This window comes from Branchiostoma lanceolatum, chromosome 3 (assembly GCF_035083965.1).
Source record: "Branchiostoma lanceolatum isolate klBraLanc5 chromosome 3, klBraLanc5.hap2, whole genome shotgun sequence".
NCBI classification, from domain to species: Eukaryota; Metazoa; Chordata; class Leptocardii; order Amphioxiformes; family Branchiostomatidae; genus Branchiostoma; species Branchiostoma lanceolatum.
The window spans coordinates 23,744,671-23,764,283 of record NC_089724.1 but is presented as its reverse complement, the minus strand read 5'-3'; the positions used below and the strand labels follow the sequence as shown (position 1 = coordinate 23,764,283).

Below are 19,613 nucleotides of genomic sequence, written 5' to 3'. Positions count from 1 at the left end.
ATTTAGGTACCGTCCATGATTGGGGTAGAAAATTTGCCGGGTCGGCGCCATCTTCTTTCATTTTGTCGTCTCGCAGTCCGCTAAAAATTGCCACAAAATGTCGAAAAGACACCGACTAGACGTGGGAGACTCCCACGGTAAAAGGTATAGAGACACAGGATACAGGTGAGTCGGTGGAAACGGTTGTTACTGAGTTGACAGTGTGGAAAAAGAGCTCCGTTAGTTGGAAATTCGGAAGGCTTTCGTGACGATAAAAAATTTGGATCGTGCATGCAGGCGCGCGGCTGAAGTCTTCTCTGACGCCGCAGTTGTAAAATACCTGACCTTCAGGGGTTGGGAAGGTTAACATGCACAGTCTGACGCAGCAGGACTCTTCCGTTAGTCAGGAATGGGTCTGTAGGTTACAGAAAGGGGGGCGCATGGTCATGGCTACCCAGATAGACCTTTATCGTTTATGACTTATCGAATATATCATATACCAACACAGCAAAAAGCGCCATAAACTTGACCTCCTAGGTTTGATAAAAGTCAACTTTATTGGAAGCAGATGGATCCCAGGTTGGCCTCACGCCAGAACATCCTTTTACCACAAGCACATCAATCTGTAGAAACCGCCTAAAGTCAGTGAAACAACAGTCTGTACTTCATCATCAAGTCAAAGAGGCTAAACTTAGTAAAAGCTCCTGAACCACCTTGTTCAAAGTTATAAGGTGGCGCAGTTTATTCACTGGCAATCACTGTAAGGTAACAAAGGTATACAATTTGTCAGCTGAGGTGCAGCATGATGCTTTTTCAAGCTAGTGGTACTGCAATGCATCTTCGCTACGGCTAGCTTATTTTAGCCAAGCACACCGGGTCACCTCTTACTCTAGTCTAGATCTTATTCTTAGTCTTACTCTAGATCTTCTCAATCTCATCACGTGTGCTGTTGGATTCTTTTACTATCTCAGATCTGTTACAAAGTTCTTTTCTGCAGATCTACTTTTCTTCTGTGTTGCGCATCAGTTTCAGCTAGCTTATTGTCGACCTCACTTCAAATCGAACAGATGCCTATTGTACATGACAATGTAGCTGTTAAAACTTAAAAGTTGACTTGTACGGTTGAACCGTTCAAGTGCCACTTACTGACAAGTCTATTAAACTCGTCAAGACCTTTTACTTCTAGCCTTGTGGTAAGTGCGTTTGGGTTTGTAAGCGGGCGGACCGGGTTCGCTTCCCGGGAACCAGGAAACTGTACTACTCACCTCATGCATTTCAACAAGCTTGCCTTTCTCTCCCAACAGTAACAGTTCAGGTGGAAGCAAAAATTCCAACTCCGTCATCAGCATGCCCAAACCCAACACCGTCCCCACCATCAACCCGTTCACGGGCATGCCGTACACGGCGCGCTTCCACGACATCCTGAAGAAGCGCATGCTGCTGCCCGTGATGGAGTACAGGGAGAAGTTCATGGAGATGATGCGGGGACAGCAGATCATCGTGTTGGTGGGGGAGACGGGGTCGGGCAAAACCACACAGGTCAGTTTTACCAGCAGGACTCATGATATACTGTAAATGCAGAAATGTTCGCGGTGGTTTTATGTTTGCGGTTTTCGCAGCGACCATTTCACCGCAAACTTAAAACCACCGCAAACATTTTTGTCTGATGCTGTAGCAGTATGTGACTATAGCGCTGCCGCAAACTTTACACCACCGCGAACACTCCATTTTCGTCTTAGCGCGAAATAACAACAACGCAAACTTGAGTGCATTTACAGTAAGTAAGGAACCCTAGGATGGCATGTGCCCAAGAGTGGAGTATGTAATGTGTGAAATGAACATGGTTGTTTTGATGTATATTTTGTATACTGTCATTTAGTGTCAAGAAATTTCCAGAAGTATGAGATCTTGAATTTCTGTTTTCGACTGTAAAAGTTATAGAACAGTATTGACAATTATGTATCACTCAAGTAACTAGAATTGTGTACGTACTCATCTCCCAATTTATATATTTTCTTCTTTTCTGTATTCTGGAAGCATTTTAGAAATGCTATATGCTAAGTTATATGGTATGGTGTGTTGTGAGATGGCACTAGTTTGTAATCAATGTACATTGGCATTAACTGATTAAGTAGATTCACTCACCATGTTCTGTTGTATCTTTCACATCTGTAGGTTCCTCAGTGGTGTCTGGAATACGTCCGGGCGTACAACCCAAAGCGAGGCGTATCCTGTACCCAGCCGCGCCGAGTGGCGGCCATGTCCGTGGCGCAGCGTGTGGCGGATGAAATGGACGTGATCATCGGACAGGAGGTTGGTTACTCCATCAGGTTCGAGGACTGCTCCAGCGCAAAGACCATCCTCAAGTAAGTTTTCTTTGCTTTATTAATTTTTTCTGCATATTTAAAAAACTGCCTTTAGGCAGAACATAGTACAGTACATGTAGGTACAAGCTGCATAATTGATAACTTTTATTTGCAAATTCATGCCCGTGGGCTAATTGCAAGGCTACAGACAGTAGAAAAGGTGACAAGGGTACTGTAATTATTGTTCCTTTCACTGTAACTTTAGGTTCACTGTTTTCACTGTCACCTCTGGACCCTGAACTTATCATCACCGTGAAAAACCTATTTATGATTCCTCCACACATACTTTCTGTTAATCACTTGCTGCCGCCGTGAAGTTAAAGTTTAGTGAAATTGTCCATTTTTCTTACACCGTGAAATTTTGCAACCGTGAACTTAAAGTGAATTACAGTAACTAGTGTCTATTCTATAATCTCCAAGCAGATCCACGCCGGGCGCGAAAATCGTAGTATGCTAGCCAGAGAGGGTCCAGTCATCCAGAGAAGGTTCAGCAGCCCGGCAGGGATCTGCCCTTAGTCGGACCTGAACAAGGTTATTAACCGGCACGAGGAGGGGCAACCTTTTGAGGAAGGTGCCTCTACTCCTCCTCGTGCCTGCTTAACTCCAACATGAAAATTGGCAGGGATTATCGTTTTACAACCCCGAATCTGGGACGAACCCGGCCGGCCGCGCCATTTCACAGCAGGAGTGTTTCCCCTCAGATACAATAGTGCGGGAACACACCGCATCACAACGCATCAAAGCAAAGGTATCGACATACAGACTTTTCCGTTAGACAAATTTGCACCATTAGTTTCTAGCTTAATGTTAAACCATAATTGATTAAAATGTCGTTTTATTTATGTGAATGCTTGGTGCGTCTTTTTTGTAACCACAACTTGGAATCTGTTTTTGGCCATTCTTTCACGCTTGGATGCGGTGCAAAACCACGCCGAAACACCGCCATCTTTCAGTGTCTTTGTATCTTTTTGAGAGTCAGATTCTCGCGTCTATATTTAGTTCAGTAAAACCCGAGTCTTGTCGTTTGTCATGTCTTGAGTTATGGCAGAAGCCATGGCGTCGTCCGGTGGATCGAGAAGTCTCTACAACGTCCTTACTTGGTCGCTGATTAGCGCTCGTAACGGTGAGACGATCGAAACAAGTTTTGTTTCACGGCAGACACTGCGGAATGCAATTTGGTAGCACAGGGATTTCCCCTTGCCCGTCGCAATCCCAACAAATTCATCTTTACTCTCCAGACATGCTAGAATGGCATCAAGTTGAGTCTCCATAATTTCAAACTCCCAGATAGCACGGAAATTACGGCGGACTCTTTCCGTCCACCAGCGCTTGCTTGCTTCCATTGTTATCTGGAATTCAAACCTGCCGGGTAACTGTGAGACGGCGCGCAGCTGACCCATGACGGGCGCCGGGCTTCGAACGCCGGCACAATTCGCACCTTCTTTCTAAGCACAGTTTGACTGCGGGGAGATTAGTTTAATAACCTTGTTCAGGTCCGACTAAGGGCAGATCCCTGCCGGGCTGCTGAACCTTCTCTGGATGACTGGACCCTCTCTGGCTAGCATACTACGATTTTCGCGCCCGGCGTGGATCTGCTTGGAGATTATCTATTCTATACATCATGATACTAATAGAGGACTGTAACCTTTGATCCACTTACACCGAGATGGACCCCTTCTCACTTCGATAAGTGTGCATAGTTCTTAAAGTTAAACATGTTTGAGGTGTGGCTTTCCTCAAACACAGGACCTCTGGTTTTACGTCCAATCTGCGATGACGTCCCCAACCTAAGTTAGGTACTCATTTTTGAGTCGTGTGAGAAAATAGGTGTAAAGTGCTAAAGGCACAACACTTGAGCCTGCTAGGGATGCAAGCCCAGAACCTTTAGGTTGTTATCTCTGAACATGCCAAAGTTTTATGTAAGGAGGCACTTGGCAAGTATTATACCTTAAAGTTACCCGACGTAAGATTATAGCAAGATATGACCAGAAATGGACTTAAAACATAGTCCTTAAATTGAGCGCCTTTAAGCTGCCCTACCTGTTATAAACAATACATATTTATGGTTGTATAGGTTCACAATGATTAAGAATGATCTCTCCACTGTGACACCACAAATATGCATTTCCAATGTATTTCTACATTTTTGTTTCAGCTATTTAAACCCCCTTTCCCCTCCTACTGCAAACTAAAACCTCTGCAAAAGGTGAAATTTACCATTGATACCTCCATTGACAGTAGGCTTGAGGGGTTTCATGACCACATTTCTACCACTCCTGCACAGGTACATGACAGACGGTATGCTGCTGCGTGAAGCCATGGCAGACCCGCTGTTGGAGCGGTACGGCGTGATCCTACTTGACGAGGCTCACGAACGTACACTGGCCACAGACATCCTGATGGGTCTGCTGAAGGAGGTGGTAAGACAGAGAGGAGACCTGAAGATTGTTGTCATGAGTGCTACTTTAGATGCAGGTATGACATTTATGTTCCTCGAGAACCAATTTACATATATATAATGAGTATGTGTTCTTGTCATTTATCATAATTTCCATGTTCATAATGCAAATCAAGTCCTAATTTGCATGAATAAGATGCCAATACGCTGACATACCTTCTCGACTTCTCCTGTTTCAAAATCTGCTACTGAAATGCCCCCTGCAGTTCCAAAGAATGCTGCTAGATGGCCTAGACTTTTTGTCATTTATTCCTGAGCACAAGACCCATCTACCTCACAAAATGACCATTACTTGAACACAAGATATAAAAAACAGAAGTCCTGCTGCAGTACCAAGGAAAGTCGCCAGGCGCTCCAAAATCTAATAATTTCTTTAACCTTCTCTCTGCTGCCTAACTCTGTAACCAGTAGGGAATTGGTTACCAAACAGGTTCAGAGTGCTAAAGCTTAATAGGACATGACCCACAAAATTGTGACTTGACTTGTATGTAGAACTGATGATGTTGATCCTCTCTCCAGGCAAGTTCCAGGGTTATTTCGACAATGCTCCGCTCATGAGCGTACCCGGCCGTACGCATCCCGTGGAGATTTTCTACACCCCTGAGCCGGAGAGAGACTATCTGGAGGCAGCCATACGAACAGTTATACAGATCCACATGTGTGAGGAGACGGAAGGAGACATACTACTCTTCCTCACAGGGCAAGAGGTCAGTAAAGCTACATCCCTGCAGTTCATTGCGGAGCTGATAGATGACAGTCATGATTGGTTTGGATCTTGCATACTCTGACCCTGGTCTGTAGGTGCATGGATTCACCATTAGTGTTCCAGTGTTACTAGCTATAGTAATCTGTTCTTAGGTTATACCAGTAATTATTTTAAATGAAATGTACCATTACTCAGAGTCAAGGAGTTACGTGACCCTTAGCTTGATTCTAAGAAAAAAATAAAAGCGTTTTTATTTAGATAATATGCCTTAAAAAAAGCCAACAATAAATGGAGATTGAACTTTCCTTGAACATTGAGCTGCTATACTTTTTTCTGAATAATTTGAACTGGATGTTTAATTTTTTTAAAACTGGAAAATATTGTTGTGTGCGTACTGTAGTACCATGTCTTAGTCTGTACTAGACTAAATGGTTGGACGTTTCAGATAGCATCCGTTGTCTTTCCTCAGTAAATATAGGAGAAACTGGAGTTACCAGGCTTCAAAACAAGACATTGACATGCTAATGAGGTGAAGACAATTTTAAGATGATTCAATTAAAGACTAAGCCAAGACAAGGTTGCAACATTTTAAGATGGGGTGTTTTTCTGACAGGAAATTGAAGAGGCGTGCAAGCGGATGAAGCGGGAAGTTGACAACCTGGGTCCGGAGGTCGGGGAGATGAAGGTCATCCCCCTGTACTCCACCCTCCCGCCCAACATGCAGCAGCGGATCTTTGAGTCTGCCCCTCCCAACAAACCCAACGGCGCCATTGGGCGCAAGGTGGTCGTCTCCACCAACATCGCGGAGACGTCGCTGACCATCGACGGGGTGGTGTTCGTGATCGACCCAGGGTTCGCCAAACAGAAGGTAAGACCAGTGACTCCCTTGCGCTTAGTACTGTAAATGCATCAATTTCGCTGTAGGGAGACACCCAAATTGTGTTCAATAGTTTTAAGTCCGTGATTGAAACAAGGTGGTAGGGGGGCGGAGCCAAAACAAGCATTTTCCTAGTGGTTTTAAGTTCATGGTGAAGATGTTACCACGAACATTAAACTACCGCAAACTTAATTGTATTTACAGTACTTCACTTTTAATTGAGGGCTGTCTCTAGGACCCATCCCTCCATTCTGGGATGGAAGTTTACATGTTGGGACAGACAGAAATGTAACCCTGTCTTTCCCTGTTGAAGACAAAAACCTTAAGTTCATGACATGAAAATAGTGTTACATTTTCGCCACAATTACGTGCCTTTGGCGTTGCCCCCCAAAAAGTATCAAAATATTGAGTGGGACAGACAAAAATTTAAGGCTGGCGACACCCATACTAATAATTGCACTTATTGTGGTTAAAAAGACTCTAGGGATGAACTTGACTCGCTTGTTCTGTTGCAGGTATACAACCCGAGGATCCGAGTAGAATCGCTGCTGGTGACGGCCATCAGTAAGGCTAGTGCAGCTCAGCGTGCCGGGCGCGCCGGTCGTACGCGGCCGGGGAAGTGTTTCCGACTCTACACGGAGAAGGCGTACAAACAGGAGATGCAGGACCAGACGTACCCCGAGATCCTCAGGTCCAACCTCGGCTCGGTCGTGCTACAGCTCAAGAAGCTGGGCATCGACGATCTCGTGCACTTTGACTTCATGGATCCCCCTGGTGAGCCTCCACAGTACTGCAGAACAGTTTGTAGTTGTGTCATTAATGTAGATCTACCTAAACAGCCATACAAGTGCGGTGTCTCTTAGAAATGTAGTGATTGATCTCGTGCTGCAGCACTTTGACTTCATGGATCCTCCTGGTGAGCGTCCACAGTACTGCAGAACAGTCTGTAGTTCTGTTATTGATGTAGATCTACCAGAACAGCCATACAAATGTGGTGTGTCTTAGAAGTGTAGTGATTGATCTCATGCACTTTGACTTCATGGATGCCCCTGGTGAGCCTCTCCAGTATTCCAGAAAATCTTCATGTATTGTTTAATGAAGAGATAAGAATTTTAAATTGGCTATTTTAATGCTATAGTGCTTTGCGCAACAGGATGCAATTCATTCTCTGGATGAATATTTCTTGTTTAATTAATGAATCATTTTTATTGATCAATTGATTGATCGTTGTTGAAAATTTCACTGGATTCAGAAACTGGAATTAATGCAGCTTGATTGAAGACACCAAATTTTCTAAACTTCTGGCGCATTTTGCTTTGAAATGTGTATTTTCTCGGCTGGATATGACAAAAAGAATGAAACAGTGTATTCCACATCACCCTTGGTCCCAGCCCTCCTGCTGATCGGATCCCCCACAGATTTGCAGTAGTATTTATAACTGTGTTTTGTATTTGTTGCTACTAGCCCCTGAGACCCTGATGAGAGCACTGGAACTTCTCAACTATCTCGCTGCATTGGACGACGACGGAGAGCTGACGGAACTGGGCTCCATGATGGCGGAATTCCCGCTGGACCCACAGCTCGCCAAGATGGTCATCGCCTCCTGCGACCACAACTGTTCCAACGAAATCCTCTCCGTCACTGCCATGCTATCAGGTACTGTGAACACGCGAGTCACGACCGCACCAAGATGGCCTCTTGTTTTTGTCGAAACGATAATGAGCACTGCAGAAAGGCTTTCCCAAAAATATTTGAATTTTACTTCTTTTAAAATTTTACAGGCATACTAGTAGTAAACAAAGAGACCTTGTTATATAATGAATAGTAATATACTAATGATACTCAAATTCCATGTCCTTAACAACTTTTGAAAATGATAAATTTGCACATTAGTTGAAATGCCTCCAGCATTTTAAACAGGCAGCTTCTTTGGTGCAGTCTTGTCAGTTTAGGTTCTCTCCAAAGGAAAATCTTTTCTGGGTCTGGCTAGAAATGATTCCTATTGAGGGGGCTTGAACTGACGCTGGGGGGAGGGGGGCAGGGGATAGCTATTCTCTTACAATCAACAAACTTGCTGATCACAAACTTTGTATGGTTGTGACATTGTTTTTCCAAATATTTTTTTTTGTACATGTATAAGATTTTTGAGAGAACAATATCTGAGTATTTGCAGTACATGTAGAAGAAACTGTATTTTTGTTATTTTTGCACATTTCCCACTATTTGACCAGACATGAAAGTTTACAAACTTAATGATATCATATTTTGCATACTTTACTACTGTTTGTGTTTGTCTCCTTCTTACCTACCCATTGCCATCCCCGATAAAAAAGAACTTCTTTGTGAATTATCATAAAAGATATCATAACTTGTGTGAGAAAGCACTGAACAGAATAGCTTTTTATTCTGAAATGACATTAAAAAAGGAAGCAGTGAAAAAATCTGAATTTTTTATGGACACATATCTAACAAGTTGAGTTTTTGGTAACATTCTCTTAATAGTCATTTGATAAGATTTGGTAGTTATTTAAAGGCCGGCATCAAACAAGTAAAGTCATTTCAAATGAAGATTTGGGATTACGTGCCAGTAAGAAAAGCTCTAATCCTTTGTGGACTTAGAAAAAGATTCTATGTGCTTTCAATCATAAAAGATACATTTCTGTCTATGTTCCCAACTTCTGTTATACCACCCCCCTCCCCCACACAACCCCCTCCCCATACCCCCTCCATACTCTCTCCCTCCAGTTGAGTGAGGTCGGTACTAATCTGGCGGGCAAATGTTGGCCCCGTACCAACACGTTTTAGTCCCACAGTGTTTTGTGCGACCCAACGAGGCGAAGAAAGCTGCGGACGAGGCTAAGATGCGCTTCGCTCACATCGACGGAGACCACCTGACGCTGCTCAACGTCTACCACGCCTTCAAGCAGAGTCAGTTATTTTCTCTTACCTTTTTCTGTACTGTTAACTGTGTCGTTGGTAAAGATACATCATAGAGTGTTCAGAATCTGTGCAGCCACAGAAAAATTGTATTTTGTTATTGTCAGGGCAAGGACAAAAACAGAACCCTGCATGTTTGCATTTAGTATGATTTACATCAAAATGTTCAGTGATGATGTTGTTACCTCCTTGAAATAGAAAATGGATGTATCGTTTTGGGTGTCAGATTGTGTGTCTGTCTATCTGTGTTTCCACATTTGTGGTCAGCATAACTCAAGAACCTCTGCATTAATTTTTAATGTTATGATATTTGGATTTGGTATGTGAGTAGGGCTTGGGAAGGCAAAGGTCAAGGTTGATTTTGGGCGTGCTGCCAGCTTCCCTTGGCGCAGCAGCAGAACTTTCGTCTATCTTTGATTTTTGGGTGGCAGACAGCTTTTGATGTCAGCAGCCAGGAAAAAGTGGTATAGATTTGGGCTCTCTAGCAGCTTGTTCTGCTACTGCAGGGGCATTGTAGTTGAAATCTTTCAGAGAGGATAACTAGCTAGACAAAGGAAGGATTTCCATGGTATTCAACATGTAGGTACCTTAGACAGAGATACACAAGACATTTATGAGGCATCAAATCAAGACTGCAGCTGTATCTACCATGGCTGCCAGTTTCAAGCAGGTGCCAACAGCAGACTTTACCTCCAGCTGTAAAAATACCTGGCCAGCCTTACCTTTGGGCCAAGCCTGTTGCACTGAGGGTACAAAAAAACAAACACTTCTAGTTAGTTAAAGGTGGGAAGTTGGTCTTGTGCCAAGTTGTGGTTAGGGTTGTTGACTTAGAATGTAAAGGTTCTGGGTCTAGACAAAAGCACTTAACACAAATTTCCTCAGTAGACTAATAAGTACCTAGCTTCAGTAAGGGACATCCTGTATCATTCATACCTTACAGTCCGGTCTTCCATGTTGTATTTACTCTACAAAATAGGTGTATTATCCCTAAAGGTAGTTTATGGGTTATGCAAAACAAACAAAATCTCCAAATTTGTCATTGTAAGACACCAGTATAGTACAGGAAAGGGGAGTTATGGTAAGTCACAAGGAAATGCTTTTGAAACAACCTTCCAGTTGGTTTCAGGTTATGCCCTTGAAAAGTGTGCCTGCTAAGGAAGCCCTTGGCTTCATCTTTGATATTTGTTTTGGGGTTAAGTGCCAGGGAGAAGTTTAAAACAAAGAGAACTTTTGGTGGGACTCGTTTCTTGACTTGTTCCCGTCCCTTATCCGCCCACAGACCACGAGGACACCCAGTGGTGCTACGACAACTTCATCAACTTCCGCTCGCTGAAGTCGGCGGACAACGTGCGCCAGCAGCTCGTCCGCATCATGGAACGCTTCAACCTGCGGCGCACCAGCACCGAGTTCACGTCCCGCGACTATTACATCAACATTCGCAAGGCCCTGGTGTCCGGATTCTTCATGCAGGTCAGTTTTTCATCCCTGCTACATTTTTGAAGAGTGATGTCCCTGTAGCTCAACTGTTAGCAGCCTCACAGTTGAGCTCCTGGTTCCAATTAGTTGGCAACTGGGAGACCGCTTGAGGTTGAGGCTGCACCCATCTTTCGGAAAGGACGTAAAAGGGGGGTCCCTTGTTTGAGGAGGTTCCTTGTGCACTTTAAAGTGGAAGGGCTAGTAACCCCTCCCTGTAAGAAATATAACTTGCTACTGAAACAGCAAGGAACCTTGCTGCCCTATGTGCAAACAGTATATCATAGCAAAAATTTCAATATTTACACTATGTTGAGACATAAAAACCTTTTGTTTTTGTCCAGATTGCCCACCTGGAGAGAACAGGTCACTACCTGACGGTCAAGGACAACCAGGTGGTGCAGCTGCACCCGTCCACCTGTCTGGACCACAAGCCGGAATGGGTGCTGTACAACGAGTTCGTGCTGACCACCAAGAACTACATCAGGACAGTCACCGACATCAAGCCAGAGTGGTCAGTACTATTCACACTGCCCTTAGTGCATGAAACCAATTTTTGTCCATTTTCACGAACAAACAAAAAGTTGCGACCAATCTGTATGCTGTAGATTGAAAAGAAATATTGGAAAGTGGATACTAATGTCGTACAATGCTTCCTTTCCTATCGTAAAATGTGCTACTTTTGTCATAAACGTACATTTGTATACCCTGATCCAAATGTATTTTGATTGGTTAGTACTATTATTCTAATGAAATACTACTCACACTCTCCTCAGTACATGATTATACTAGGTACACGTATCAATACCTTTTGAAGCATTTTGTCCACAATATTTTCAATACTTTATCAGTTTATTTGAATCCTTTTCTTATTAACCCAAATGTACATGTAGAAGAGATAAACAGAGGTCGTGTGGGAAGTACTATTAAAAAAGAGGTGACAAAGCAACATTGAGTATGTGAATTTACGCCTGTGTTTCCTCGCATTGCAGGTTGATAAAGATCGCGCCCCAGTACTACGACATGCAGAACTTCCCCATGTGCGAGGCCAGACGTCAGCTGGAGAGAATCATCGCCAAAGTACAGGCCTACGAGAACGCCTTCTAGACACAGGTCCCCTCTTTCATAGCATACGCCATCAACACTTTCAACTGTACAGACTTTGTACAGTACTTCAGAACAGTAGTGAATTATTAGTCCATTGTGTTGCCTGTAGTCAATGCAGTGGGTAGGCACCCTGTTAGGGTTTACAAAAGAAGCTTGAAATTATGGTTTTCATGTAAATCAAGATTTTTGTGGGAGTCTAGTCCTTGTGTTTCCCATTCGACCTCCCAGCTCGCATCCAGCAGATTTCTATTGTGTACCATGAGGCTCAAGTGGACCCAGTTCATCACCCATGTTGTTTGTATATATGATGAAGAGCTGAAAGCCTTGAGAAAAACTTGACCCATACAGACTGGGATAGTTGTAGATCCACACGTGTAGAATGGTCATTGGCGGAGAGGTTGGTATTAGCACAGTTTGTAGCATAACAAAATCCATCCAGTGTTCACAAAATCCATCCTTTGTTCAAAACCTGCTGGTGCTACACTTCAGCTGCATAATGTATGCCCAATATCTGCTTTGAGTAGTCATATAATCTGTGTTTTGACTTGAGTCAGACGATGTAGACTTTAAAGATCTGTTTGAGTCTTTGACCTAGGAATATTACAGTACAAGTTCAGCAGATTTGTGCAAATTGAATATGCGACAAGTTGTCTCGAGTAAGAAGGGATATCGAAAAAGGTAGAAGTTTCACGGCGTAGTGTGAAACAAACTCGTGATGCGGAATTTCTCTCCTCCTGCTTTTGACAGAGCAAAGTGTGTAAATATGGTAAGAATGAAGTCACGGGGATGAAATTTTGGTACGGGAAATTGAGAGATTTTGTCAACTTGCTGTGGTAAGCAAGCAAACAAATGTAGAACAATTGAGAAAAGTTGTGTTTAACTATTTTCTATTATATATGAAATATGACACGACATACATGTACATCTTTTCTCCAGCCAGTGTTTTTCATAAGATATCTTCAAACAACTCTCTACCATTTTAATGACGGCCCACTGTAAATTATGTCATCTAAATACAATGTAGATGCAGAAGGTTTTCTTGCAAAAAAAGAGAGAATAAAGCATACAAACTGTTACTGTCATCTTGTGATTGTTATCTAGGCTTAAGAAAGTCTAGCTGTGTTGGTAGAAATCAGTCGTAAGCAAAGTTAAACTTTTATTTCCAACACGAAAATTAGGACTTACCCAAATTCTTTACTCCAGTTTTTGTCAAGTCTGCTCACACGCTTATATGCATACCGTGACACTGCAGAAAAGGTGGATTGCTCATCCCTTGACAAAGACTGGAGTTTGATAGTTAGAAATTTGGGTACGTTCAATTTTTGTGTTGAACATTTCAGTTCAACTTTGCTCTTAGTTTGTAAGAGCTTGCAGATAAAGGGCAGAATGGGACTTAGGAAGAAGTGAACAAAATCATAGGCTAATATATGCAACAATAAGAAATCTTGATGATAAGACCAAAATCTTCTGAATCTGTACTACCAACGTTATTCGGCACTTGTATCTTCAGTGCTTCTGAAATCTGTTTTCTTTTGCCCATTATACTACATATTGAAGGAAACACAAACACACAGTAGTTAGCGTATAATTAGCTGGCTTTAATACGTCGACCAAGCGCATCACAGTAGCTCTATCTTCACGTTAAATTGTCTCTACACCTTCACCTGTTGCAAACCAACAGTAACATGCATTTAACTGTATATTAGTCTGCCTTCTCTCCCAAAACTTGGACATACTGTAAAAGCTCACTTAGCAACAAGACAACAGGCTCCTACACTGTGTCCTACACTTTAGTACTTCGACCAATCAGCAGACAGATTTGGCATCACAAGGCAACAGACGACCAATCAAAATGTGTTAAACATCTGGCATTGCACTCTGATTGGTTGAGAGGAAGACAGTCAATATCTTCATTGGATTATTATGATATATGGATCGACATAAATTATAAAAACTTTGGTTTAACAGAATTATGGCAGTGTACGCCTGGTACAATGTTCAGTAAAGAAAATAATGGCACCATCTTACCAATACTGACACTCGTTTTCAGGGACATGTCATTAAACCCATGAAAGGGGCAGGTGAAAAATGTAAGGCAAATACATGGGGATCAACCATTGATTACAGAAGGGGAGTCCAGGCTTTCTTGGAAGAAAGGAACTTTGTTTCTTTTGAATTAGTATAAAGTAGGCTTCCAATATGACCAAAATTAGACATGTCCAGAAAAATTAGATTCTACTGTCCTTCTTTTGAAGGAAATCAACTTGTGACAGTTTTGGCATTATGAAATTATGAAAGTATTTTTCTTTGGCCCCTCTCCATGGGTATTAATGACAGGCCCCTACTTTTATATAAGCTGCCCACACATGACTTCCTTTGCTATGCATGTCCTTGTATACAAGAAAACATCCTATTGGCTAACAATATCACTAACATTACATCGTTGGTTACATCAGCCTATAGTCTGCTTTGTTAGTGGCACAGTACATGACTGGTAACATTAGGCACCATGCAAATACAGACAGGTGCTAGCATTTCAGCCCATATGGAAGTACGTTTAGAAGTGTATTATCAAGTTGTACATGAAAAATGTGCAAGATGGTAAATTGTCATCAAATTTGATTAAGAATGCTGCCCTTGTTTGTTTCCTATTGTTCTTTTATTCTTTATTTTTTATCAAGAAGGTAGTATGTACTGAAGTACAGTAAGTAATACGCTTATCATTCTTCTTAAACGTGAGAAATTTTCCATTACCGCAACAAAGTGGCATGTTTCGAATGGAGTGCAGACTATACCATTTGCACCAAGATAACGGTAAGGGGGAACTCCTTTTTTGAACTCCGTTGACTGTTAGTAGCTTGACACCTTGACAGTTTAGAAGATGATACTGGAACTGCCCCCTGGCGGTTTGGTGATGCGCTGCCCGGTTCGACGTGGCACGTTGTCGTCCACCTGTTCACCTGAGGCAGAAAACAAGGATTGTTGATGAAGGTTAGACATCCAGGTGATAAGATACGCCAAAAACAGTCACTCATGCTGTCTGAAACGTCTGACTTTCACAATTTTATCTAGTTGTTGAGTAACTATTTTTGGTGTGTAGAAAAGCGTTTTCTGAGCATGAAAGTTCATGAGTGTCTGTAAACAATGTCATGTACGAATAAAGGACTAAACTTCACACAACCATCACTGTAAGAGCCCCAAATTTCCATCAACCTTGTTCACAGAAAATTTCTTTTATGTAAGTCTCAACTCTTTCACTGTTGATTAAGTAAAGTTTAATCCTTTGTTCATAAAGATGGTTTTCATTGATACGTTAATGCTTGTCTTTAAAACTAAAGCTAGCTGTTAGAGCAGAAATGGTGTTGAACGACAGTATAGAGTAGAGTAGTGTAAATTCTGTGGAAGTGTATTACAACTGAGCATGGAGCAGTGACCAAAGCAAGATAGAGACACAGGATTTTCTTAGAAAAAATCAAAGGCAAAGCTAGGACATGACAGAATGTTGTCAAAGTCATTGTTGTTGATACATGTTGAGGTTTTAACGTGTATGTCAGAGTAATAGATCCTTCAACATGTATTGATGATATGACTTCTTAGGTCAACTTCATCTGTAAACATTCTCAAGTAAGATATCTCAAATCTGATGTGTTAAAAACAACTTACTACAGTTTGCGAATTGCAAAGGATGTTTCATGAAGCATGAAATCGATATGGCTGTGAAAAATGATTTATTTTCAATTGGTAACTATAGATAGGGCTTCTAGCAGGTGTTAACTAAGGACAATGGTTCATCGCAATGGCGCTTGATGTGCATGTAGTTTTCATGGAGACAACAGAAACTGATGACTGGAGACTGAGGGAACACACATAGCTACCTGACAGGCTGAATCCAGACTTGCGGAGATCTCTGATCCCGCGTTCTACATAATCGGATACAACATCAGTGTGCTCAGAGAAAGAAGTGTGACGTTTGGCTCCTCCATTTTCTTCTAGTGAAATGTAAGGGGATGGTGTTACAGGTTAGATGACTGGGGCTAAGACAGGGGATTCAAGGTTTTCATTACTTTGAAGTCTGGGTATCTGAGGAACCCTAATTGCAGCCTCATCAGTGATTGAATCATAGAGGAACATGTATAGAGGAGGACAGTGGTGACTGTTTGAGAGAAGACAGAGGAGTATAAAATAGAAGCTTCTGTACTAACTATTCTTAGGTTATGTCATTTGGCCACACCAGTTTGATTTCTTCACTCTTGGATTTGCCCACATAGTTTTTCCCTGATTTGAAATGGATTCCAAGATAGCTGTTTCTTTTGCCTTCCCAAAATAACATAATTTCCTTCATCAATCCGAGAACCAAGAAAATTTAATTGGTGTGGCCTCGCACAATCTGGTAGAATCACTGGTTCTGAGGGATTGTGACTTGAGATCTGTGCCAGTACAATCGGCGATTCTACTGGTAGGGATCCCGATCAGGTACAATGAATTTTTCTGTGCATGTGGATATTCCCTTAAATGACAGAACTAGACAATCATACGATCCTTCAGAATTTACTGTCCAGTGTCATTTGGAGAACTGTGGTCAAATATATATGGCATGTAACACACAGCTTGCAGCCCAACAAGTGCTTCTATCTTACAAAATGTATTGACCCTGGAAATTGACTTATTGTAAATCTTTAAACTTTTGCAGTGGTTTTAGAATTCTCCGCCGCAAATTCATGGCAAAATGAACATGCATTTCCAATATATTACTTCTGTACTGCATCATTGCTTAAACCGCAAATGTAAAACACCTCAAAACAATCCCTTTTCCTCCTACCGCAAAATAGAACCATCGCAAAAGTAACCGAATTAACAGAAAGGCCTATCCAGATCATAACTGTTGAAAACATTGGCGTACCTGCGAGTGTGAATCCAGACTTGTGCAGGTCCCGCACCCCTGTGCTGGTGGTCACCTCCTCCATGGTCGGCTTGGTGGGCTGGGCGACCTTCAGGGTCTCCTCGGGCTCGGCCTTCGCCACCGTCCCGTCGTACGGCTCCCGCTCAACGGGCTTCGGAACACGGAGCTGCAGCACGACATGCAAACAGGTCCGTTTAGTACATTCTCCTATGCAGAGACTTACCCGAGGCATATACAGTAAAATTACCGTCAGTTTGGGAGGCTCTGCTAAACCTGACTGGGGTGTTACCTTTGTGGGCGTGGTCTCCAACCAGCTGTCAGCCAATTAAAGATTAGGCACTACCTAAAGAAAACGCTTAGGTAGACGATTCTTTGATTGGCTGGTTAGAGGCCATGCCTGCAAAGGTGCAAACTTCAGCTCATGCATTGTAGCACTCCCCAGGTTAGGTGATATTATAATTGTATCAAGGAGGTTCCGTATGATTGACCTCTGGCAGAATGTACAGAAACTTCTCTTCGCAAACACAGGCAAGCCAATACAATTCTTTACTCTCTAGGAGTGAAGAAATGACTGTAATGATAAAGTGTTGTACCTTCTCGCGAGCGTGGATGCGCTTAAAGACGTGATCACATCGCCGATCTCGCGGCACCCAGCTGCCTGCCCCCTGTGTCACGTGTACCTGACAGGCACATCCAGACAGGTCACTCATTATTATCAAACAGCAGGAAAGTCACTATTTTTATGACTCTTCTGAAAACATTATAAGATCTTTCACTTGTTAATATCTACATGTGTTTGTTTGAAATTATGCCACTGCAATGCATTGCGGCAATTGGGTTATGTAGCTGAACACTTGTACAAAATAAAATTGATCTTTCTGTAAGTCTGTTTGAATCATCATATATTGGAATTCTGACCTACTACGATTAGAACTGAATCACGGAATTTTATGTTGACAGTTTGGGATAATTTAGAAGGCTCACCACACTACCACTGTCTTCGCAGACGACTTTCCCTTGACAGATAGTATAGAGTGGTACGCCATGGCACGTCAGACCCTCAAACACGTTGAAATCAACGGCCTGCAAGGAAAATGAGCATCAGCAACATGATACGACATTTGGAACACTTACGGAATACAATAGGGCAACATTAGTAACGTTACACTCTTTGGAACACACATCAACTAACAGATTGGAACCAAAAGCGCCCCCTACCTGATGGTGTGTTCTAACCGAGATGGTTCTGGTCGCTTCTGGGTCCCAAATGATGACGTCAGCGTCGGAGCCCTCTGCGATTCTGCCCTGTGGAAAAAGACAGCACACAAACATTGTAGATTTCAGGCCAGGCATGACCTATGACCTGAAGCATTTACAAACCCATATCATTGTAATATTACTAGTATCAACTACATGGATACATAACGCTTTATTCTCCCGTCATTAGATACACGGAAGACGAATTGAAGGGAAAAAACAATCGAAAAGAAACATAAGATAAAGGGACAGATTGTTCTTATATTACAGATGAAACGATATGGAAAAGAGGGAGCAGGAAAAATGAAAAAATCAGCCAATAATAAACTAAAGATAAACTCTCTGTGCTAGAAGACTATTTACCTTCTTTGGATACATGTTGAATATCTTGGCAGCGTTGGTGCTGGTGACTGCCACAAACCGGTTCTCGTCCATCTTTCCAGAGACCTGACAAAGTAGACATATAACGTCATCAATGTGCTGCTGTCATCAAAATAATATGGCAGTCCGTTAACAAGGTAGAAACCCTACGCATGTGTTTAGACATGAAGGTCAGTGAGAAAGGCAGACTTATGCTAGGGTCACATTTCCATACCGGGACCCGGTCGGAATGTTTGCGGGAACGTAAAATAAAAATTCATATCAAGAAATATACACAGATCATGCTTATGAATAACCAGTTTTACGTTTATGTCTTTTGTTGTCTTCTATGTCGTACTTTTCGTTCCGGCAACCTGCCCGGCCGGGCCCCGGCTTGGAAATGGGACCCTAGCATTAGGCGGGTATCTCACCATATTGTGCTAGTAAATTGCCCACATTTTTGCCAATTTGCCCTTGCAGTTACACCGACATGTGGCGCATCGATAAAATACCTGACTTCTACAAACAAATGACCCACCTCTGGAATTTTACATTCTCAGTTTCGGCTCCCAATCAGATACGAGATAACTTTGTTGGAAATCACAGTGTTGCCACTGACTTAAAAACCAATGTACAATGATTAAGATTAATAAAAAAAAAGACATTTGCAGTGATTGCATCGTTTTGCACCCATTTCTGCCATTTTGTCAATTGCATTTTTTTTTTTCAATTTAAAAATTGCAATGTCAGGCGACAGATTGACACAGATTGTGGCCAATTGCACCGGTTTGCACCACTTTGCAAATGCTTTTCACAGTTTGGTGCAATTTGGCGCAGTTTGGTGAGATACCCGCTTAGTACTTAAACCTTGTTGTGCACAGATACTGACCACACCCCGTTCCCAGACGACCGACATCCTGTCCTCCACCCCGTTCACGCCGCACGGGATCTTACTGAAGTCGTCCTTCCCAATGGCCTTCTGGCTGGTCGTGAAGGTGCGGTTGTCTGACCCTACTATTTGCAGGTCACCACTAGAAAAAGGAATAGTTTTTTGATAAAGTTTGAATGCTTTAACTGCAGTCTACACATATAGCGTTACAGAGCACCAAAACATGCCAAATCTCAAGCAATGCCATCTCCATGCTATATGACACAAAACAGCACAATTACGACAAAATTTTCTTACATATCAA

The 19,613-nt window shown here is 42.4% G+C and overlaps 2 protein-coding genes across 4 annotated transcripts in view; one reads left to right on the top strand and one right to left on the bottom strand.

The window, feature by feature from the left end:
* The first annotated feature begins 6 nt into the window (after positions 1–6).
* On the top strand, positions 7–12,979 carry LOC136431132 (putative pre-mRNA-splicing factor ATP-dependent RNA helicase PRP1). Its single transcript, XM_066422389.1, has 12 exons — positions 7–165; positions 1,284–1,518; positions 2,155–2,345; positions 4,630–4,820; positions 5,323–5,510; positions 6,123–6,377; positions 6,902–7,160; positions 7,851–8,042; positions 9,192–9,314; positions 10,603–10,793; positions 11,141–11,310; positions 11,789–12,979. The coding sequence occupies exons 1-12, from the start codon at positions 98–100 to the stop codon at positions 11,901–11,903; spliced, it is 2,178 nt and encodes a 725-aa protein (XP_066278486.1). The 5' UTR covers positions 7–97; the 3' UTR covers positions 11,904–12,979.
* Positions 12,980–13,480: 501 nt separating this feature from the next.
* The window catches only part of LOC136431131 (uncharacterized), a 29,055-nt gene continuing 22,922 nt past the window's right edge, over positions 13,481–19,613 (bottom strand). The window contains exons 10-17 of one of the 3 annotated variants that reach the window (XM_066422385.1): positions 19,310–19,451; positions 18,424–18,507; positions 18,022–18,108; positions 17,788–17,886; positions 17,397–17,483; positions 16,804–16,969; positions 15,779–15,892; positions 13,481–14,863 (exon numbers count right to left, since the gene is read on the bottom strand). In XM_066422385.1, the coding sequence (XP_066278482.1) occupies positions 14,778–14,863; positions 15,779–15,892; positions 16,804–16,969; positions 17,397–17,483; positions 17,788–17,886; positions 18,022–18,108; positions 18,424–18,507; positions 19,310–19,451 (865 nt within the window). In that variant the 3' untranslated portion in view covers positions 13,481–14,777. The remainder of the gene's footprint in view (positions 14,864–15,778; positions 15,893–16,803; positions 16,970–17,396; positions 17,484–17,787; positions 17,887–18,021; positions 18,109–18,423; positions 18,508–19,309; positions 19,452–19,613) is intronic. The other 2 variants (XM_066422387.1, XM_066422388.1) reach the window with 2 other exon arrangements.